Consider the following 23773-nt stretch of genomic DNA (forward strand, 5'->3'; position numbering starts at 1 on the left):
TGAGAGAGAGAGGGAAAGAGAGAAACAAACAAGAAGTGGCTACCATTAGGCATTTATGTATATTATAAATGCTACATTAGCCAATTATATATAAAATTTTTTAACTTTTATTTTTAATTCAGAATTTGTTGAATCCAGAGTCTGTCACTAGTTTCAGCTCTGTCTCTTGAGCTAACAGTTGGCTTAGAACTTATCCTCAGAGAGTATTTTTCGTTCTTAATGAGCCCATGCCAGGCTATCCTTATCTGTACATTTAGTTCTGGCTTTTCACAGAAAATAACAATATTAATAGTGATAACTACCATTTATTGAATGCTTATGAAGCACCAGGAACTGTCTCAAGTACTTCTTTCCATGGTAATATTACCTCATTTATTTCTTACAGCCCTGTGAAGTGAGACTTGTATCTACATTTTGTAGTTGTAGAACCTGAAGTTGAGACCAGTTAAGTATTTTTTCAAGGTCACATATCTGGCAAGGGTGGAGCAGGACTCAAACCCTGGTTAGCGAAACTATGAAGTCCGTGATCTTAACCACTGCCCTGTACTGCCATTTGAGTCCAACATCCAATTTAATGAAGCTATGAGCATTTATTAAGCACCTGTACAGCTAGATGCTATTCCAGACTTTAAAAGATGTAATGCATATTTTTTGCTAATAATCTGGTTTGAGGTCTATTGAAAAGACAAGACCTGTGCTTATTCAAAGAAAACAAGGTTGAGCATTTTGAGTGACAGATGAGTGGAGCAGACCATTCATAGCAGGGGAAATCACAGCAAGGAGAGTCATCAGTTGTCTGAAGGACAGTGAAGGAGTGATATAGAGAAAGTAGGATGTGTGATTCTGAAGCAAGATTCTTTCATGATGCTTATTTATGTTTTTACCCTGAGTAGGAACGTTATACAATAATAAGATTAGCCCAAAAGTTTATCTAGAAGCTGCACCATTCTGCAAGCTGAAGAGAAAAAGCTCTTTTCATTATCATTTATTGTCAAAGGATTAAATTTGGGCGAGGGATAAATAGATCTTTGTCTTTGGCTCGTTGAATGTAAACTGCTCCACACGTAAGTATAAATTTGAAAGGCTTTATTGGGATTTGTAGTCAACACTGTTCCACATCAAGGCACGCTGACACTGGCTTCCCACTCTTCTGTTTTGTCTAGCTTAGACACTTCAGAGAATGTCCCCAGCATCCTGACCTTCAAACACCCTTAACTGACCTGGATCAGAGCAATGGCGCTTAGTCATCAAGTCATGGGCCTCTAACTGATGGTCTTACAAGCTGACCCAGTGGTTTTTATTGAAATTGTCCTATACGTAGACCCACAGAGGATTAATGATGCTTTGAAAACAAGAGACAAGAAGGCCAGGTGGTAAATCTTTTCCTCTACAGGAGAAATAGTACCAAGAGGCCATCTGGACTTTAGGGCACATGCACACACTCCCCCATTCCTTCTCATTCCCTTGCTGGAGTGCATAGGAATGTGGCATTTACAAAAGAATAGATGGAAACATGTTCTCAGGAAGCTGAGTACAGAGTGGCCTGGGATACAATGGAAGAGGGGGAAAAGCAACACTTCTGTGAGCTGGGACTCTCTCTACCCCGCTTAGATTCATTCTTAGGGACCTGCCATATAACTCAAGCACTGTGGAAGAGTTTAATGTAAAAAGTGCATTACGTAGATTAGAATAGTCTCTCCTTTTCCAGTCAGGGTAAATGGTTTGGGCAACAGGGCAGATAGCTTCATCATTGGCAGACAATATAAGGATTCTAAGTTTATCAAATGGTGAGGATCAGCAAGGACCAGAGTAGCTGGAGAGGGCCTGGAATGGGTTTGGATGAAGATTCTGGTGAAGGGGCACCATTCAAAGAGGTTGGAGAGGAGAGGAAAGCACTATAGTCTGGGAAAGCTGGTGAGCAAAGATGCAGAAGTCCTAACACCTGAGTTCCTATAGAGGCCTCCAAGGTGACTCCTGAGTGGGGAGGAATAGGCATCCATTAGAGAGGGACATAACAGATGTGAAGGGCTTCACACATCAGGATGGAGCTGGGTGTGGTTTTTAGGCTTGACTAAGGGGTTTCTCCTCTATGGGTAGGCATGGGCTACAAGAGAGCCCAGAAACTGCTCCTCCTGGATAATGGCCTTCTGTCTGTCCAGTCAGAGAGATCTAGGTTCAAGTCCTGGTCATGCTCCTAATAGTCATGTGATTGTGGGTGTACCTATCCCCTTTGAGCCTCATTTCTGTACAATGGTGCTGATGCTCCCTATTTCATTTGCTTAATGTAGATGATATACAATAATGTTTTTAAAGTGTCTGGCACATAGTAGGCTCTCAATAGCTGGTTACTATTTTTATTATATGGCTCCTCCTCTCATAGATTGCCTTACTCCTGCTATTGTTCCTGTGTGCCTTTGTATCAAAGATTATATTCTGAGAGAGTCTGTCTTAACTCTGAGACTCTGTCTTCAACTGTTTTACTCTCTGGCCTCTTAAGCATGAGCTGCAAGTCCAAAAGCAGTATTTACAAACCTATGCGTGGGGTCGTAAGACCAACTTGTCACTCTTTCTGACTTCGTCTGTCTGCCTCCCAGGCTGTGTGACATCTTCCCCCATGGAGAGCCATTTCCACTTTGTCTTTAATTGCTCCTCATTGGGGTGACTTGTCAGCCAAGGCTGCTTTCTGTCACTTGATGCCACATCTCTTCCTACTTCAGTCATCAGGCAGGGATGTTCATTCAGTCGAAAGTCTGATTTTACAGAGACTGCTGTGCCAGTTACTAATTTGTCTTGTAAGGGTGTCCAGCAGGGTTTCTTGCATCCACACCCTGTCCAAGTGCTGGTACACTTCTATATGGCTGTGACCATCATCCCACACTGGGCGGGTACATAGGTGGGGAAGGCAAGGATTCCAAGCAATGGAGCTTCTCAGTTGAGTATCACCGGGCTAGAAGACCCCTGCTCTCGTATGCCTTTCTTCCTGGTGGGAGATCCTCAACAGAACCTTAGTTCAGGACACTGTGAGTTTCCAACAGAGCCCAAAACTGCTGGAGACAAAAGTACACTATTATTTCTTTCTAGGTTTGCGTACCAGCTTAGGATTTTCTATGTTCTACCTTGTTCAACATCCTACCCAATCTTGATAACAGCCTGGGTAAAAAGGGGGCAGTTCTCAGAATAGGTTTTAAGGCTCCCACTTTTGGCAATGAATGAAATGGGACTCAGGTTACCCCACTGTCAGTTAGAAAGGTGTAGAAATTCCCTATAAATAGACAAGTAATTTCAGGGCCATGGAGCAGATAGAGAGCTCACCTTCAAAGAGCTTTGGAGAGAAGTCTGGTTATCTTTGTCCAGCCAGTTTCTGGCTCTGATTCTCCTGTTTGCCTCTCCAGAAATCTGCATTCTAGTATTCACTTTCTGTCCCAGCCTTGGCTACGTACCCTCACAGAAGAATTCCTCTTCACAGGACCCTGCCTCCCTGTAAAAGGTCTTTTTCTTTTTTCCTTCTGCTCCTGTAGGGATGCCTGAACTCTCTTTCCATTTATTGTTCATGGAGCCAAGCTTCTGTCTGTCCCTTTGGGATGAGCTATCATTATACATTAATAATTACCCTTTACAAGGAGCTCTAGTAGTAGGCATTTAACCCAAATGCAGAGAAAGCCAAAGTTTGGTTATGAAAGAGAGATCTCACATGCTGGGGCATAATAGTGGAGGTTAGAAAGGAGAAGCTGCCAGTCATTAAACTTTTATTGCTTCTTTTCTGGTTCACTCACGTGAGTGATTGCTTAAGGATCTTGCAGCATTTTCCCTTTGCATGTCGTCAGTCCAGTAGAGCTAAGATGAGAAATTCAACTTTTGAATTGGAAAGTTGAACGTGCATAACTTTCCACGTAATATTAAAGATGAGCTTCATGGATACTGCTAGTGGGACCTCGTTCCGAGTGAGCGTCTACAGTGGTAAAACACATGGACTCTGGAGCCCGACTCCCTGGGTTCAAGTCCTGCTCTGCCACTTATTAGCTGTGTGCCTATGGGCTGGTTCTTTAACTACTCTCTGCATCTGTTTCTGCATCTGTAAAATGGGGGAATGATGGTAACTATCTGAAATGGGTGTTGTCAGGATCTAATGGATGGTAGGCTTTAAATGCTTAGCATGGTACCTGGTGCTCAATAAATATTGGGTGCTCAATAAATATTAGTGCCATTATTCTTTTCAGTGTCATTGACTATGGTTAGTCCCACAGTCAAGGTCATATAGTAGGTGAGTCGTTTTCAATTCTTTTTCATTAGTTACTTATTAAAAGGCAAACAGCTCTGCTTGAGTCTCTCCTAGTGATGGGGGAGAGAAGAGAAACAATTCTACAGCTGGATATTAGGGATTAAATGATATGTCCTGGAATGACACATCCCCTTAACTTTTTATCACTGAGATGGATTGTAAGACTTATTTTAGCACTTAAGACTTGTTATTTTACTGAAAATGGAGATGATAATACAACCTTCTGTGGGCTGTGGAAAGGATGAGATGAGATTAACAACTACATCACCCACCCCCAAAATAGCTGAGATTTTTGCGTCTTTACTATGTGCCATTTCTAAGTGCTTTCTATGTACTAACTCATTTAACCCTTATGAAATAGTTTACTCCTATGTTCCCATTTTCAGAGGAGAAAACAGACCCAGATAAGTTAAACAACTGACAAGTTCACACAGCTTGTAAGTAGTAGATGTGGGTTTTGAACCTGAGTCTGGATCCTGACTTAGAATTTGAATAAGATAATGTAAAGGACATAGTAAAGTGTTTGGCATAATCAATACTCAATGTCAGCCCCTTCTCTTCCATTTTTTTTGCTGTTTGTTATATGGATGTGACATTGCTTAGAGATCAGAGGACTGAGACCCATCCCAGGGTGTAGCATCAAAATTCAGTCCTAATAATAGCAAAACCTTGTGAAATTTTAATTTTGTGAAATAAGATTAATCCCTGCTTTTATGAGGATTCTACCAGGTTTAGAAAGTCATAATAGTTTTTTTGTGTTTTAGGGTGTTTCATTTTCCCACTTTATGTATACAGAGGGCATAGACAATGGGCAAAAAAACACATCTCCTTCCCCACCAACTCTTAACACTCCTTCATTTTCTTTAATACATCCACATAATTTAAAAAAATCAAATAATGCAAGACTGCGTATGGTGAAAAGTAAGTCTCCCTGTCACTCCTGAATATTAGTCTCACAAATCCACTCCCCAGTCACAATTTTATAGTTTCTTGTATTTTCTTCCAAAGATGTTTCATGCATATATGAGCATATATGCATATGCTCTTACACAATGATGACATAATGCATGCTTTGTCCTCTTCCTCAGTAATTTCACTTACCACTGCTACTTGCAGAGTATCCACATTAAAACTGGGAGCATGACTTCGTTTTTAAGGGCTCCATAATATTCTATCATAAAGATGTGCCAGCGTTATATTGATGGTCATTTAGGTTGTTTCTGGTCTTTCACTAACTAAGGACACTTCAGTAAATATCTTTGTATGCAAGTATTTGCATCTGTGTAACTCAATCTCTCTTGATATCTACTTGCAAGCTTATACTGTATAACTTTCTGACAACAAAAAAAATTGGCCAGAAGGAGACAAAGGAACATAATGAAATTATAGAAGCTTATTCAGAGCTTATGTGCACCCCAGAGGTCTCTTCAATGCTTTTTCAAATAGTCTATCTCGTGTTTCTCATATTGTTCCAGACTATTGTGTCCTGAGGCCTCTTCTTGGGCCATTTTCCTGGTTGCTCAGTGAGCGATGGATGGTTACCGTTTGCAAGATTGATTCATATGGTACTTGTTTGGCTTTTGACAGGTTGTTTATAAGAATAATGACATCCGTCTGGAGCTGTCTCGCCTGGCCCGGATTGGGGACACCAAGATGAAAATCTATGGTGAAGTTGTATTCAAGTGTGAGAATGTGGCCACACTGGACCCCATCAACTTCGAGACCCCAGAGGCTTATATCAGCTTGCCCAAATGGAACACCAAACGTATGGGCTCCATCTCCTTTGACTTCCGTACCACTGAACCCAATGGCCTAATCCTCTTCACTCACGGCAAGCCCCAAGAGAGGAAGGATGCTCGGAGCCAAAAGAACACCAAGGTGGACTTCTTTGCTGTGGAACTCCTTGATGGCAACCTGTACCTGCTGCTTGACATGGGCTCGGGCACCATCAAAGTGAAAGCCACTCAGAAGAAAGCCAATGATGGGGAATGGTACCATGTGGACATTCAGCGAGATGGCAGATCAGGTAGGAAGAGGCAGGGTGTGTTACTGAGAAGAGAAGAAAGCCATAGCTTCTCAGTTTGTTTCCCAGCTTTTTATTTTAATCTTTGCACTTGCATTCTGGTTGATCTTTTTGCTGTTCTCTTTAATGGTTGTAGTAAGATTATGTTTCTGAACAAGACACCTGTCTCATTGATGGCTCACATTCATCTCCTCATTGCCCCTGTCACTCACTGCACAATTGTCTAGGTGATACCGCCAAGATCCTGGAGCTAAAGATGGTCTTACAAGTAGCGTTTCCACTGCTACCAAAGTGACTGTCATGTTAGTGGTGTGATGGATTTTTCTCCCTTTTTCTTCTTCTTCTCCTTTTTTCATCACTATGGAAACCAATTGTGACATCACAGATGCCGCATTATGCGATTACTTTCTAGGATAAGCTTCACTGTGCAAGAGTTTATGTAACAATACACCCTTCAATAATTGGCAAGAGTCATGTTGCAGGGAAAAATTATGACAAGAAAGGAAAAGGCAAATTGATTTTTCCTGAAGTCATGTTCAATTTAAAGCCTTCCTTTGGTGTGAAAGCCTATATTTTACTCTTTGCTCAGACCTCACTAAGGCTCCCTTCCTCTTCACAACCTTTACATTTGGTTTAAATGGCTTTGTTTGTTTCTGCAGCCGCAGATCAAACAAGCTAGCCCCAGGCAGTACGTAGCCACTCTGGAATAGTAACAAAGAGAGAGGGAGGGGAAAAAAGCACAAATAGAAAGTCTGGAGCTTTTGAATACCTGAACAGTCTGCCTAGCTTTCTATGGACAATGTGGCATGAAGGTCACATTCTGTGCCATCAGAATGGGCATTTCACCTGGAGTGGTAATTAGAGCATTTGAATTTCACACTTAGTTTTTGATTCTCTGTTGAGGTAGTATTACACTCAAGAAAAGTCTTGGCTAGATTTGCCATAATTTTAAGGATTCACTCATCTGATAAATATACAAAAAAATCTTCCATTTGGGCATTTTCTTTTTGGGTACATTTGGCCAATAATAAAAAGCAATAGGTTTCCCCAAAAGGCTGCAGCCAGGAATGGCTGAGCTTCAGAGGAACGGCTTTTCTGCATAATTCTAGAGCTAGAGGGATGATAGAGATGAGCAATATTGCCCTTAGGAGGCGCTGGAATGGTTCTGTGCAGAGGGCAGACGGGTGGCAGATTGCAGCCCTAAATGGTTTAGTGCCCAGCAGGATGCTTTATTGATTGTCTGAAATCTCATCAGAACCAAGAACTTTCAAATTAAATGTGGTTGTTGAGCAAGAATGAACAGTTTGTGCTTTATTAACAGAAAAATACACAAAAAAAGTTAATTTCTCTGGAAGTCGAGTCTTTCTCTCTCTCTCTCTGTTTATCCATGAAATGATGGCAGGCGCAGAGCCAGAAAGCAGTCCCAGAATTGTAAAGGAAACACTCCTGTTGGTTTTTAAGACCACGAGTTTTGGATCTCTGGAGTTTGGCCATGGTTGATGGAGTTTCATGTCTGACTAACCTTGACCCTGACACAGCTTAAAGGTTATCTATCTGTGTCACAGGCAGGCTAGGACTTGTAAAATTGCTATATGTCTACTTCTGTTTATTCCCAACACTAGTGGCTTTTTCAAGTAGGGCAATTATTTTGTTTTGTTAGTATCACGAGTAGACCCATCTTTGACAAATACGTTTGGATTTCAGAAGCCTCGAATTTCGTACCTGGCAACTATAGCATTGGCTATATTTTGAGGTACTGATAAATTTGATCAAAGTCTAGAAAAATTTAGAGTAAATATAGAATTGTCCCATGAAAGCAGCATAATGTAAAATTTTAGTATGATCTACTAAATGTCATTTCTTCATGAAGGTCTTTTCTGGTATGTTGTTGTTAGTTATAAACCTATACTAAAATGAGTAGTTAAGAAAACATCAGTGAATCCAAGGGTGGTGCCTCCTTCCCCACTCATCTTGAAGAATAACGTGACTGAAGGTGAGCTAGAAAAATGCTTATGATCACTCGCCAGTCAGGGACTGATTCTTAAAACCTGATAAACACATTGAAAACAGTTGTGGTCACACACTCAGAGGACGACGGATTTCCTCAGGATGTATTTAAGGCTCCAAAATTTAAATGAGTTCTGTGACTGTCATTATCTGGCAATAGATGCTCTTCCCCTTTAGCTGGTGATCAGATTAGCTCTGTGGACATGTGGAGGGTAAAGAAAGCAAACTCTGCAAGAGAGAAGAGCCAGACCCAAACCTCAGCTTCCTCATTTGTCAAATAGTGAGAATACTAACCTTTTCCTCCCGAGATTGTTTTGAGGATCAAGTCAAAAAAAAGCACATCAAGTACTTAAAGTGGTGGCCAGGACATTATTATTGTTACATAGGTTTTTAAAAAGCAAAAAGGTAAGGAAAATTTCTCCAGGAAAAACTTCTAGGAGCCAGTAAGGAGAAGGACCCTGCTGACTCATCCCTCCCAGTGGCCCCGTAATGCCCTTTCTCTTTTTTTACCCTTGTGTTGACTTTGTAATTTAGAGTGCACTTCACATTCTTGATCTCCTTTGATCTTCTCAGCCCTTCAAGCTATCCCCCTTCGTAGCTGAGGGAATTGAGTTTCAGACAGAAGTGAAAGCTGGCTGATGGATGGCATGAACCCAGTTATCTTGGTACCAATAAAGCACTTTAAGAATGCTAAATGATTTTTAAAATTTCTGGCCTGATATTTAGATATCACCTTGACTTTGCAGCTCAGGAAACTGAGCTGTAAGATGGTTCGGGGCTGGCCTCGGGTCAGAAGGCCATTTAGGACTAGAATCCCTGTTCCTATATTCTCAGGTCAGGCTCTGGGATTACGCCTTGCACAGTCTCATTTGATGGGGTCTGTCATCCTGATCCTGCCTGTGCCTAGTCTATCTCTCTGTTCTCACTCCTGCTCACTCCCTCTTGCCTCCTCCACTGTAGCCACACTCCTGCCTACCCCAGGGCCTTTGTAGGTGCCATTCCCCCTGCCTGGCATCTTATTCTCCCTGGACTTTGCATGGTTGGATCCTTCTCAACATTCTGGTTTCAGCTAACCTGACACCTGCTTAGAGAGGCCTTCACTGACTATATACTTTAAAGTAAAACCCATAAGCTGATACCACGGCACCCATTTTACTCTCTTCCAAGTGCCTACCATTACCTAATTTCTCTTGTTTATTGGGTGATTTGTTATTTTCTTATCCCTCTGCACTGGAATACCAGCTGCATGAAAGCAGAGACGTGTCTGTCAAGTTCACCTCTGTGCCTGGAACTATACCAAAGACGCAACAGGTATTCAATACTTATTTGTTAAACAAACAAACACGTTTCAGTTAAAATTTATCAAAAGCAATGCCCAAAATATTCACTGGCAGGACTGGTACCTAATGCCCATGTAGAAGGTCCCAATGCATGAAGGGTTCCATCCTTTTGGGGATGGCAAGCCAGTGATGAAGCCTCAGGCAAGCACTCACAGAGCCCTTACTCTGTCCTGGGAATGGGGTAAGAAGCACTTTACATATATGAACATTTAATCATCACATCAACCTGTGAGGTGGGGACAATTATTTTCCCATTTTACAGATGAGGAAACTAAGGCCCAGGAAGGTGAGGTCATTTCTTCAAGATTATTCGGCTAGTACATAGTAGAGCTGAGATTTAAAGACAGGCAGGAACTGTGTTGCTCTCAACCTGTATGGTATGTGACCTCTCAGCCAAGACTTTATGTAGGGAAAAGATGTCATACTGGGTATTAGGTCACTGAGATTGTCCTGAACCCTTTATGGGCCAGGCTGTCTTAGGCTGGCAGAGATGGAAACCACATGGCCTTTCTACTGTCTTGCAGCATTTCATTCCCTTGCATGCATTGTTCTCTCCTGACCAGACAGCACTGGTCTCAAAACTTGCTTGCATCCTGTCATTTGGTTCATTGATGGGCAACCTCACCTGCAATGCCAAGAGAGCTGTTAGCTTACTCTATTTTCATTCTCCTATCCTAGGTACCATATCAGTGAACAGCAGGCGCACTCCATTCACCGCCAGTGGGGAGAGTGAGATCCTGGACCTGGAGGGGGACATGTACCTGGGTGGGCTGCCAGAGAACCGTGCTGGCCTCATCCTCCCCACAGAGCTCTGGACCGCCATGCTCAACTACGGCTATGTGGGCTGCATCCGCGACCTGTTCATTGACGGGCGCAGCAAAAACATCCGGCAGCTGGCAGAGATGCAGAACGCTGCGGGTGTCAAGTCCTCCTGTTCACGGATGAGTGCTAAGCAGTGTGACAGCTACCCCTGCAAGAACAATGCTGTGTGCAAGGACGGCTGGAACCGCTTCATCTGTGACTGCACGGGCACTGGCTATTGGGGAAGAACCTGTGAAAGGGGTGAGTTGGCCCTCATTGGTGGCATACGGGGTCTGAGTGGGGGTGACTACTGCAGCTGTGTCCCTGGATAGACCCACCTGCGCTTTCTTTGCTACCACAGGTGCTACCTTTGGACTGACCTGTGCTTTTTTTCTTCTAGAAAAGAGTTTTCTTGGGGTCACTGCTTTCCAGATTATGCCCTTTCTAGTTCTGGGTGCTTGGATTTATTTGACTAGGGTTGGTTTGCAGAAGGGGAAACTTTAAAATAAACATTACCATGATCATGATTTTTTTTGATTAAGTATTAGACATCTTCTATCTAGAGAGGGTAGATACTTCTCTTTTGGGATTCTGGATGGGCTAACCAATTGGTTCTTTTATTTATTCATTCAATTCATGGTTTTTGGTGCTTTCTACCTACTAGCACTTGGATTTGGCTTTAGAAATACACTATTGAACAAGACAGATCCAGCCATTTCTCATGAAGTTTGCCATCTAGTAGAATATTTGGCCATTAAATAAATAATAACAAACATGGTGAGTTTTATAAGAGGCAGTGTGATGTATTGGTTAAGAACATGAACTCTGGGGCTCGACTGGTGAGAAATCTGGCCCTCATGGAGTGATGTCAACCTTGTCAAGATAATCAATATCTTTGAGACTTCATTTCCTCATCTGTAAAATGGGGATAATCAGGTACCTATCTCAAAAGATATGAGTGATGATGAAGTAAATCAATAGGTTCCTGGACTATGATAAACATTTAATAAATGTTAGTAATTGTTATAGTCATAATTATCACCATCAATATCATTAAAGGGAAAGCATGGAGAAATTTGAGAGGGCTTTGCAAGGGGACCCAACATCCTGTAGGAGTTCATAGAAAGCTTCTGCAAGGAAAAAATAGGCAACTTGAGACTTGAAATATCAATCAGAGTTAGCTTGGCAAAGAGGTGGGAGGAAAGTATGTGTCCTAGATAGAAGGGACAGCACATGCCAGGGGACAGAGGTAAGAGACCATGGCATAGTTGAGGAACTGAATAAAGTCCAGAATGGACTGGAGTGTGGAGTGATAACGGGGGTGGGGGGGGGGGGGTGGGGGGAGGGTATGAGAGGTGGCTGATGAGGTGGGGAACAAACAGTGATAGTTGACTGTTTAGAGAAGACCAGAATGCTAGGAGGAGCCCTCTTCCATTTACCACTTTAGCAGCTTACATTTGCACTGAATTTACAGGTTGGGTAAAGGGCAGAGATAAAGGTAAGCAAGCAAAGAGACAACATCAAGACAAGGAGATTGCCGTTTATACACCATAGCCAGATTGCAGCTTGGTTTATTTCTTTACATGCCAAGCATACAGAATCAAGGTGGCTATCCACAAATTGTCAGCCTGTTTTATATGAAAGGATAATATACATAGTTATCTAGTTGTTTTTCTTTTAAAAGATTGGCACCTGAGCTAACAACTGTTGCCTATTTTCTTTTTTTTTTTTGTTCTTCTCCCCCAAACACCCCAGTACATAGTTGTATATTCTAATTGGAGGTCCTTGTGGTTGTGCTATGTGGAATGCTGCCTCAGTATGGCCTGATGAGCAGTGCCATGTCCCCGCCTAGGATCCAGAACTGGGGCAACCCTGGGCTGCTGAAGTGGAGTGAGTGAACTTAACCACTTGGCCACAGGGCCAGCCCCAGTTACTGAGTTTTTGCTGAGGGCGTAGCTCTAGAGCTTTGATGATACTGCATCTGTAATAGGTAGTTCCTGCTCTCAAGAAGCTTATGATTTATTTAGCTGAGAAGTTGAGACATCTGTATAAGGTGCAGTAATAAAATAATACAAGGCCATAGCATGTGCTCTGTTGGTCAAGCAGTCTAGGAGGCCATGGAGATTCATAGAAGACAAGACTTTTCAGAGGAGGGATCTGCAGGGTCTCATCCCTAAAGACAACCGGTGGTCAGAATTGTTCAAGTATCAGAAGTCTGGTGATGAGAAGGGATCCTGGACCAGGCCTGGAACAAAGGCTGGATGACAGTCAAAGATATTTTCAAGGAGTGGTTTTTATCAGGTCAGCTGTATTACTAGTTAAGGTGTGTTTCAAGAGAATTGCAAACCTTCATTATATTTAGACCAAAAAAGACACTGGGGTGAAGGAGGAATAGAGAGCTTTCTCAGAGCTGTTGGAGTTTAAATTCAGATTCACTGAATTTCCAAAGCTACAACAACCAGAACACAAGCTAAGATGAGGAGACAGCCCCGTGGCCCAAAAGAAGTGGGCCACACGGAGCTGGTCAGTCTGTTGAGTTCTTATACTCTTTCCAAATCTCTGTGAAGGGTAGACTACCCTGGATCTGGTTTGGAGAGATAGAAAGGTCATTCTGTCTCTGAGATGCATGAGACATTTGCAGTGTAAGCCAGGATATTGTGACTCTTCCACCACCTATGAAGGTAGTGTAAGAATCAAAGGTCACTTCAGACATCTCATTTTTTTCTTGGATCTCTTCCTAACTCAAGAGTTGGTGGTTGCTGAAGACAGGCCGCAGTGACCATAGACAGCTGTGCAAGGGGTCTCTGAGCTCACCTATTCTAAGGGCAAGTCAATGGGAGTTGGTCCAAGATTTGCCAAGTACAGTGAAAGTCACTGCACCTTTTACATTGTCACTCCTGACTAGTCATTAAAAGGCAGCTGACTGGGGATATATGGGGGACAATTATTCCTGGTACAGTGCAGCCAAGAGTCATCCATTATGGCCAAATGAGAAGGAACCTAGCAAATTTAAGACATTTGGTCTATATATCGCTCAAATCCCAGACGATTCAACTGATTGTTTTGTTCCCCCACTAATTATTTTTTGGCCCTGTATTGTTCCTGACACCATATTCAGAATGAATCAGTGGAGTGTAAAAATGATAGGACTCCACTCTGATAGCAAATAAAATAGAGCTCCCCTATGACATTGTTTTTCTTTATTGAAATTGTTTCCTCAGTGGAGACAATTTTGAGTAGCTTTTATTAATTTTTCATATATGCAGCAGATATTTAATGAAACCCTGGTATGTTCCAGGCACTGTATTAGATCTGGAAATGCAAAATAACAGACACAGCCCCTGATTTTGATCAAGGGATATATAGCCCTTCCAGGAAAATAAAGGGAGATATGGGAAATGTGCTAACGTGTGGCAGATGTTGTGCTAGATGTTATGCTATATGTAAGGGCAAACAGATGGGAGAGGCCACGTCTATATGGGGGAGTGATGATCAGGCAAAGGGGACCTGAGGTTTCTTGGATTTTCTTGTCTCCTATTTCTAACAAAATTATGGCCTCTCTCTTCTTCTGACCCTCAGTATCCACTCAGCACTTCTGAAGAGTGGTGAAGGAAAAGTGTTTGTTAACATTCTTTATACAGGAGCATGATCTCCTTTGGATCCGGAAATGCTGCCCTATGCACCATAATATCATCAACATGGTCACTCACCGTTCTCTCTCTAACTTTTTCTAGAAGCATTAACTCTAAGCCTAGAATTGACCATTTGTGCTAACGTCAAAGACAATTCCTAAGGCAGTGTGTCCCATCTAGCCCAAACTGTGTCCTGTTCTTTGGCTTCATAGTGGGGTCAGTCCCTTGATGTCACTGGCCCCACAACAGGAACAGTAGTGTTAGAAAGAGGCACTTGTTTATATAAAATGGAGAAAGCATAAGTGGGATGCTGAAAACTAGTATGCAGAGAAAAAGCAGAGTTGGGGATAGCCCAGGTCAGCTACTAGATCAAAATAGCCCAAGAACTCAAGCAAAGTGTGCAAGCAGATCAGTCTAAGGGGCAAATCCTGGGTCAAAGTTGCCAGCCAAACACCAGCAATAAAGCAAGAGAACTAGGAAATATATGAGTATATGAGACCGAGGTTAATTTGCATGAGTATCTTTCTCTTAAAGTAAAAATGAATGACTCTTGCTTGTACCCTCACAAGAGAGCTTCTATTGCCTGTGAAGATGAGCAACTCTAAATCTTGACATATGACAACTGGCTTGATGTTGTGTTTGGATTTTTTTCAGCATGATCTGATACTATTCTAAGAAGATAGAGATATATCTACCCATCCCAATTGTTCTGCTGTAGCTAATTTTGTTTGTTATTCATAATTATGTGGGAGACATTTCCATGACCGAGAACCAAAGCTACTTAACGCCCATCAGTTTGGCTGAAATGGTTTAATCCTCCGGAAGACCACCTGCCATCCTGTGAAGTCCTATTGTACAGAGGAAACATTCTAACTTGTCTATCTTAAGAAGATATGATCAGTTGACCTGGGACAACATAGGCACCTTCTCCTTGCCAGTGTAGCAAAGCCATTTAATTCAGTTGGTGGGAGCCAAGTGTCAATAGTCATGGCTATGGATCTGATTTATTTGTGAACCATCGAGCTTCAATTTGAGGCCACTGCAGGTTCTATCCTCTTCCCTGGATGGCTTTTTCTGAAGGTATTCCATCATTTATTTATCAATAAAGAAAATAGGATTTAGCACAATCCATCTTTATAACAAGAAAAATAACCTACAATAGAGCACTTAGAGTCAGGATGGCCTAATGGTTAATGGCATGAATTTTGGAGTCAGGTGGACTTTGGTTCCTGTGTTCACTCTGTCACTTACTAGCTAGATGATGTACAACAGATTTCTCCCTTAATTCTTAGAAATCTCAGTTTTCCTTATCTGTAAAATGTGGACAGTGATACTTACTAGGTAACCTTCTCTTGGTTGCAAGCTACAGAATCAACTATGGCTAACAGAATCAAGGAAGAGAATTTACTGCTTGATTACCTAGAGAGATACCTATCAAATGAAGATCTCACTAACAACTTCTTCAAAAGGGAAGTAGAGCTACTCTGGGGACCCCATGGTTGAAGTGATTCATCTCTCCTGACCTCCAGGTTCTGGATTTTTCCATTCAGAGTTTACATTTTCCAAAAGGAGAACCTGATTGGCCAACTTTGGTTCATCTGTCTATTCCTCCATCAGTCAGCTCTGTCTAGGTGGGCAGTTACTGAGAACAGATATGAAAGATCACCCATAGGTGAATATATATATAATCCTACTGAACCATTTTCTTAATGTTCTTTCATGATCAAGCTCGGGCCATGTCCTGTTATAGATGCCCGGCTATTTGGAACTGCTTCTGTCTAATAAAAGAAAATATTTCCTGAGATCATAGAAATTGGATGCCTTTGAGAGTATTAATTTGTAGAACCACGAAAACTGATGGAGTGGGTAAATCTGCTCTTCTCACTTGTCCCCGGGATTCCATTCATCTGACATTAACACCAGCTGAAAACTAAGAATGCCGATATTTTGAGTTCCCTCAAAAGACTCTTATTCCAACAGGAAAAGAAAGCAGGCAGCAGCTGTTCCCCATTCCAGCTCAGGGACTTCCCGTTTAGCCAACCTCTCTGATTGCTGCTGTGGCTCCTGGAGCAGCAGTTGCACATTCTGCCTGCAAAGGATGAATACTGCCTTTACATGAGGCTGGAATGTGTCATTTTGATGCCACATGGAAATCATGACATCGGAAAAGAGTACAGTTGGCAGATATTGTTGATGTTACCTGAACCTAATCCTTGTTTTAATAGGTGAGGGATTGGAAGCCCTGAGACATCAACATCACTTTAATTTAATTAGCTGTAGAATGGTTAAAATTCATGATTCCTGACTTCTAATCCATTCTACTTTCCATTACACTGAGCGGCCTTTCCTTCTTGTAAATATGAAAGAGGTTAGATTGTAAGGTCATTGAGGGAAAATCAGTGCATTACATATCTTTGTTTCCCCATAGTCTCTAGCACTGTGCTATACATACACTATGTCATTGTTAAATGTTGGAGGGCCCAGTCCTCTGTCCTGGATCTCCACTTGGTCTACACACTCTCTTTGGTGCCCTCCTGCATTGCTATGGTGTCAAAGGTCATCTATATGTCAGCGACTCCCAAAGCAGGAACTCTAGCCTAGAACTCCCTCTGGATCCCAGATTTCTATATCTACCTGGATATCTGGTAGGTATCTTAATCATAACACCGAAAAACAGATATCTTGAGTTCCTCCTTCCTGCCATAGACTTTTTTACGTTTAGATTTTCCCGTCCTCAGTAAATGGCATCACAATTGTCCTTGGCATTGTCCTTGATTATTCTTCCGTTTCATTCAGTCTATCTCAGCAAGTTTCTGTCGACTCCTCATCGAAATCCATCCTGTATCTGTTCACTTCTCTCCCTCTCCACCACCATCATCCTAGGTTAACCTACACTGATCTCTTCTTTGGACAACTAGAAATCATGTTATATGATTGTGAAAAGCTCAAGTTCAACATTTTATGCCTTTCTTAGAGTATTAAAGTTAGATGATTAAAGTGTCTACATACTTAACACATTCCTGCCTTAAATAGCTTTAGTTTCAGTGGATTTGGTCCCCACATTATGGGAAATGAAGCTATGATGCTTCTTTGGAATTAACTTCAGCTTTCACATAGTGATTCCATAAATAGGTATCTAGGTCTTCTCTGTACCAGGCTTGGTGAGCTAAGTTGTGGAGATACAAATTTGTAGAAGATATGGTTTCAGTTCTCCATGAGCTCACAGTCTAGTAGGGGGTATGGAGAAGTAACCTACAAATTGTGATGCAATCTACCAAGGGCAGAGAATTCAGAGAATAATCATAGGAAAGAAAGAGATAAAAATTAGAAAGCAAAATATGTTGAACATGATATACCACTTTATAACTGATTCTGGATCCACTGGGTTCTGCTCATACTGACACATTGGTGTGGGAACCAAAGAAACTCTGGCTTCCAAGGTGAAATATAACAATGCTGGTTACTTTCACTGGTTCCAGTGCCATTGAGGATCTGCCCCCATTCCTCAGATATATCCAGGCCCTTTATTTAGATATGTGACCTTGAGATTTTTACATGGATCCTCTGGCCTCTCTGTTCTGCAAAAATAAAATGAGGCAATTGGGTTTCATGCTCTCTCAGGGCCCTTCCAATTCTAAAACTCTGTAATTCTCAAATGTCATCAGCTTGGCAAAGTCTTCCCTTATCACGAGTAGAGGAGTAAAGGTGAGTGAAGGGCAGGACAGGGAAATGAGTGTTCCTTGCAGTCTGCAGAACCGTCTGGGTTAGGAGGCTTGGTTTAGTTATATCAGCACTGCAATGCTTATCACCTCTCTGATTCATTCATCTAAGAAAATGAAGACCTTGATGTACTGGGAATAACATATAAGTTTTAATTGATGGATTAATGAATAGAACCTTGTATCTCTTAAAAGCATTAAAAGTCTGTCTCCATTTTGGTCCATTGCTTACCCCCTTTTGATGGGTAGTGACATGTATCAGAGAAAGGGGCTTTCCAAGAAAGACACAATTCATCAACATCGGCCAATGTGTCCCCATTTTTTCTTATTTGTTGGTGTTTAAGTCATACAGGTGAATCTCTGTTGATGACCATAGCAGTGCTCAGACTCAGACTCTTCTTTTATCTCTTCCTGTTTTCCAAGTTTCTCTTTCCACAGGCCCAGGACTGTATAATCCCAAGAAATTGTCTTGATCCATGATCAAGAACCCTTCCTAAGTGTTATTCTACCAGGTTGGGATCTGAGATACCCCTAATCACAGCTGCTCCTTTTACTCAAAAGAAGAGTCAGGGAAGGAGAGTCTAGTCATTCTGCAGTCTTGAAGCTCCACAGGTCTCAGAAGGACAGGCTGGGGAATTTGGAGGTCTTTGCAAAATCTACAGCTAGGTCTGCGTTCAGGCTGAGAATGTGAGGTCAGCACTTTGGGCAGCATGTGACAGCTGCTTAGAACCATGTCACACCTGCTCTTTGCTGTGGTTCTGTCAAATACAGGGACATGGTGGCTATTTATATTGCTGCTCTGTACCTTTTTTATTGCCTTTGCTAAAAGCTGCTTAACTGCCAGCAGACATCTGCCCATTATGGATGCAATAAATTGAGATGCTGTTAAATTATGAGAAACAAGTGCTTCAAAACGCAACACAAGGGGATTGTCATAGACTTTTTTTTAGCATCTCTGGCTTCATGTGTCTTTTCACAGATAGATGAATCCTTCCTTGCTCCAGTCTGGATTAAGAGAAAAGGCGAGTTAAGAGATCTACAATTTATTGAGAGGAATTATGTGCCTGCTCTATGTTGGGTTCTTAATATACACTGGGCCATTTAGCCCTCATATCTAGCCTGCATATTATTATCCTCGTTTTCTAGATGAAGAAATTAAGGGCCCAATTCATTCACTCCAAATCACCTTTGAGTACTATGTGCCAGGGGCTATGTTGAGCCCTCGGGATACAAAAGCATGATTGTGATGCTCTTTATTAATGTATCAATATATTCTGAGAAAGGTGGGACATAAATGCAGGGAGAAATATCATGGGCAGCACCACAGATTGGGTGACACTAGACCTGAGGCTTGGTGGAGTAGCAGGAATCTTCCCAGTAGACCAGGCAGGAACCTCTAAGTAAGGCAGAAGGAACAGATGTGCAAAAGTGACTTTGGTAAACAGTTTTCCTCGTGCATGTAATCTAAGTCTTGGGGAGAAAAGAGAAGGAATTTGAGGGGATGTTTTAGAAAGTATGGCTGGAGGGGTTGTGCGGCCAGTTGTAAAGCACCTTGTTTGCTCTGCCAACAAGTGTGGACCTTATCTAATAGGAAGCATGCCACTTTTAGCAATGGGATAACAGGGTCAGATCACTCTGGCAGAGGCTGGATGGGGTATGGGAGACAGTAGGCCAACAGACCAGTGTGCTTTAGTTTGGTTTGCATTTGTGTTAATTCAGGAATGAGCAGTAAGAGCCCAACTGAGGTAGGGAGAATGGAGGTTGAATAGTGGGTATACATTCAAGTAAATATTTAAGAATTTACTAACCAATTGTACACAGCTAAAGAAAGGCCAAGACTGGATTAAAACAAGGGTTTGGTCATGGAAGCCCATTGTTTTCTTCCCTGTACTGCTCAGCCATCTCGAATCAGTTGAGATTCTTAGAAGGAGTGGGGAGGAGTGAGGCAACCATTAAGGGGATGTACCTAAGTGTCAACTGCATAAGCTGGTCCCTCTCTGAACATATGTGACTTACCCTCTCTCTGTGCCTCAGTTTCTATATTTACCACTGAGAATATCAGCAGTGGCTGCTTAGTCAGCTTCCTGGGAGCCTCTGTTACAGAGTCAATGTATATAATGTGCTCACACAGATAATAAGCCAACATGCCCCTTTCTGAATCTAGAATTCAGCAATTCAAGAATGAAAAAAATTCTCTGGCTGGTGTTTTTATTCCATTTTTTTCTTGTGTTGTGGAAATGACCTAGATATGATTTCTGTGTTTAAGCATATGATACAGGCTAGAACTTAAAAGTGGGAAGGAAGGTTGTGCCAGAAGGGAACACACCAAAACATGGTTTTCTCCCTACTTCAAATGGTTTGTATTTGGAATTAAGACATGACTCTGGTGTAATCTCAGATTTTGAAGAATTATGTTAAAATGATCTGTTATTACTATGATTATCTCAACCAAGCTTTGCATATGTTTGGTGGGAAAATGAATTGTAGTTTCTTTCTCTTGTAAAAATGGCCATATTTGAGGTTAAACTAAAGGAGCCTTTCCTTAAAGATAGGAAAGTCATATTTTTAATTTCTTCGTATTCTGGTCTGTCCTGTCATTAGGACTTTATAGCAATGACACTCAACACTGACGATTGTGTATGTGTGTGGATAAAGTGCATGTATATAGTTTTCCTCTAGTTTCTGAGATGTTTGTATACTCTATCATGGGTTCGGTTTTCATCCAATCTGGGATTATTAAGGGTAAGAAACAGCACACGTGTAAATCATGAATAGAAGGCCCAAACTCAAAACCTAAAACTGGATTAACCCAAAGAAAACCAGACGGAGTATAAAAGGTTGTAGAATTATTTATCTTGCCAGAGGTTCAGGTATTATCTAACACAACCACCCCAACCTCCAATTTCAGATGAGGAAACTGAGGCCTCCAGGTAGGAAATGAGTTGCACAAAGAACAGAATATTTAGCCCCTCATTTTGGTTCCCCTATAGTTGGATTTTTCAAAGAAATATGCACGAGCAGTATCTGTGCATATTTTGTAAGAATATATGTCTATGTCCCTTGGCCTACTAACCAGTAGTATCATGGCCTTGTAGCAAAGGCATTGGCGAATCTCCAGGAATTTATTTTTGTTGATAAATTTTATTTGAAATGTTGGCAATTGACTTACAGAGAAGAAATGTGAAGGGAAAAGACATGTGTACATTTCTCTCCTCTTTCTCTTGCATCACCCCTCCTATCTTATCCCAAGAATGACAAATAAACACTGCCCAACAGAGAGAATTTTGGAAACCCTGGGTGTGAACAGCTCCTGAAAGTTCCCTGTCTGTGGGCTATTGGACAGCTATTTCCCTGGCAAGGACATGCAATCTTTCTTGGAAAAGATCATTTCATGCTTCTTAGCATGTTTAACCTTTACGGCAAGGCATTCTCATCAAAATGACAAACCCCAACAGAGCCTTCTGAGAGGCCAGTAAATCAGAAACCTTATAAAATCTGTGTGGGATTAGCACACTCTCCCTCTTTGTTCCCCCAGGGAAAGAAAGCCCTGTGCCTTTCAGATTTCAATCTTCTCTGCAGGGCCCTTGTCAGGAGCTTCCTGCTGTGGCCCACTGGTATTTGAATATTGTTTTCATAAGGTCTCACAGGGCCACATACTGACACCAGCTAAGGCCAGCACATTCTTTATCTCCATCAGAGACATAGCAAAAGAAAGATAACTGCTCTGATGTTTGCCTCGTTGAATTGTCCCCATCCCTGAAGTCTTCCTTTCTGGGTCTGAAGATAGTGGCTGGCTCTTAATGTCACCACATGTGGTGGTAGGCTGTTGCTCACAGGGTCCTCATCTCCAGCTGCCTATCTCTACTTCCCTTGCCCATTTCTCAGTCTGTAATGCAACTTTTTCACAAACAACCCAGCTTCTCCTGTAGAAATCCACAAAGGCAAGTCTATGTGGAGATCGGAAGTGGAAGGAGGAAAGATTGATAAGTTAAAGTCCTGTTAGTTGTACAGGTGATAAAATCATTTATTGGAGATTGGTGGGGGGCAGGAGAGGTGACTCTTTTGTCAGAATTTACAGATTCATATTTACAGTTGGAAAGGACTTATGAGGTTTTTGAGTCTTTCCTGATGCCTGATGCATAAACACCCTTGACAAAATCCCTAAAATATTGTGTGGATTCTATGGGAACATTTACTCTATTTCCGTGTGCTGCACTAAATGCTTAGCAGTGAGTGGCTTATTTAATCATTGCCATAACTGTGTAAGATAGGCACTATTTTCCTCTCAGTTTACATCTAAGGAATTGGGGTCAAGCATAGGTTAAATAACTTCCCCTAGGTCACCTAGTTCTTCTGGGCCTTCCAATCCCAAGCGCACTCTTTTGTGATCAATATACTCTTCCACTCCCAGTGACAAGGAGCTCACTTCTTCAAGAAGCAACCATTTCATTTTTGGATAACACTATGCATTTTAAAAATCTTCCTTTTACCATGAACCAAAGTCACTGTTCTTCTAATATCTTTCTTTTGATCTTCGTTCAGGCTTTGGGAACTATACAGGATTTATTCACTCAATTAACATTTACTTGGTACTTACTATGCCATAGACACCTGGGATGTAGAGAACTGATCAGACCTAAACCCTTTTCTACAACAGACCTTCAGTGATTTAAAGAGGACTGTCATTTTTTCCAGTGAAATATTGTCAACCATTCTTAGGAAAAACATCACTACTTTCTTCAACCAGTCCTCACCTGTTGTGGTTTTGAGTTCCTTCAGAATCCAGGAGTCCTTGAAGGGAATGGAGGCAGATAAGGAGGGACTGGTGCATTCATTGAATGGAAGGATGGTTTCCAGTACCAGGGGCCTTTGTGAAGCAGGTTGTGCCCCTTTAAGTAGCAAGTATGTGTTATTAATCCAATAACTGATATGATTATCAGACATTGTAACATCATATGGATTATGGGTTTGTGTGGTCAGTGGAATTCACTGGTATATTTATGGAAACTAGCTTTGGCTAGTTTCTTATCATTAAAAAATGTGGTGTGCCCACAACAGGCAGCATCACATTTACTGCCTAGTCTTACTTCTCAAAATAGTCCTAGACTGAGTGTGGTTAAATCTTGTCTTTCAAAAGCAAGTCTAAATTTATCTTTGGCTATAGGAACATCTCAGGGCATTACTCGACAAGGAAACCGTGGTTTTGCCAAGTATCATCTGCTGTAGAATCATTGAATACTTAAGCTGGTCAGAGCCTTAAAAGTCATCTATTCTGGTGGTGATAATTTACAAAGGAAGAGCTGAGATTTTGAGTGGATATATAAGTTGGCCAAAGTCACACAGGTAGCCACAGTGGGACTTGTAACTCAGTATTTTGAATCCTGGATGAGAGCTCTCTATCCTAAAGCAATGTCAGGAGGTGCTGTAGCTTTGTGCCTTTGGGGTGGTCTTCCTCCATAGCTGACAGCGGGGATGCTTGTGCAGCAAACTCAAGAACATTTCTGTACAAGCTTGGTGGGTCCCTGTGATTTTTTTCACACGTAACAGTCCTTTTATTTATTGCAAATAGACTAGGCAATTAATTCACAGTTAGCAACTTATGGTCTGGAAAATCTCATTACCCAAACCTTACATTATCAACACATCTGTTTAAAAAAAGATGCTTAAAGAAGTAGTCTGAATATCCAGCTTCCTGATCATCTCCAAGAAGAGGGGAACCACTGAAAGCCAACTTTGGAGGGAGCAGAGTATTCTACCAAGGTTATCAAAGCCACTGAAATTCACACATAATGCAGAGAAATTCACATTTATTTTATTCCATAAAACAGGGAATTCACATTTATTGAGTGCCTACTACATGCCAGGTATAATTAGTGCTTAAATTAAGATGCAGGAACTTCGGAGTCAGACAGAGCTGGATATGAATCCCAATTTCATCACTGATTATTGTGCAATCTTGGGTGTGTTTTTAA

General features: G+C 41.6%; 1 protein-coding gene across 21 annotated transcripts in view; it reads left to right on the forward strand.

Annotated features, from left to right (window-relative positions):
- Positions 1-23773, forward strand: part of NRXN3 (neurexin 3) — a 1439541-nt gene that overhangs the window by 418805 nt on the left and 996963 nt on the right. For all 21 annotated transcript variants that reach the window (XR_011504710.1, XR_011504711.1, XR_011504714.1 and 18 more), the window contains 2 exons: positions 5867-6305; positions 10328-10711. Coding sequence is in view for 16 of the 21 variants with exons in the window: in XM_070514127.1 (XP_070370228.1) it covers positions 5867-6305; positions 10328-10711 (823 nt within the window). In the remaining 5 variants the exon portion in view is untranslated. The remainder of the gene's footprint in view (positions 1-5866; positions 6306-10327; positions 10712-23773) is intronic.

Source organism: Equus asinus, chromosome 7, assembly GCF_041296235.1.
Source record: "Equus asinus isolate D_3611 breed Donkey chromosome 7, EquAss-T2T_v2, whole genome shotgun sequence".
Taxonomy (NCBI): Eukaryota; Metazoa; Chordata; class Mammalia; order Perissodactyla; family Equidae; genus Equus; species Equus asinus.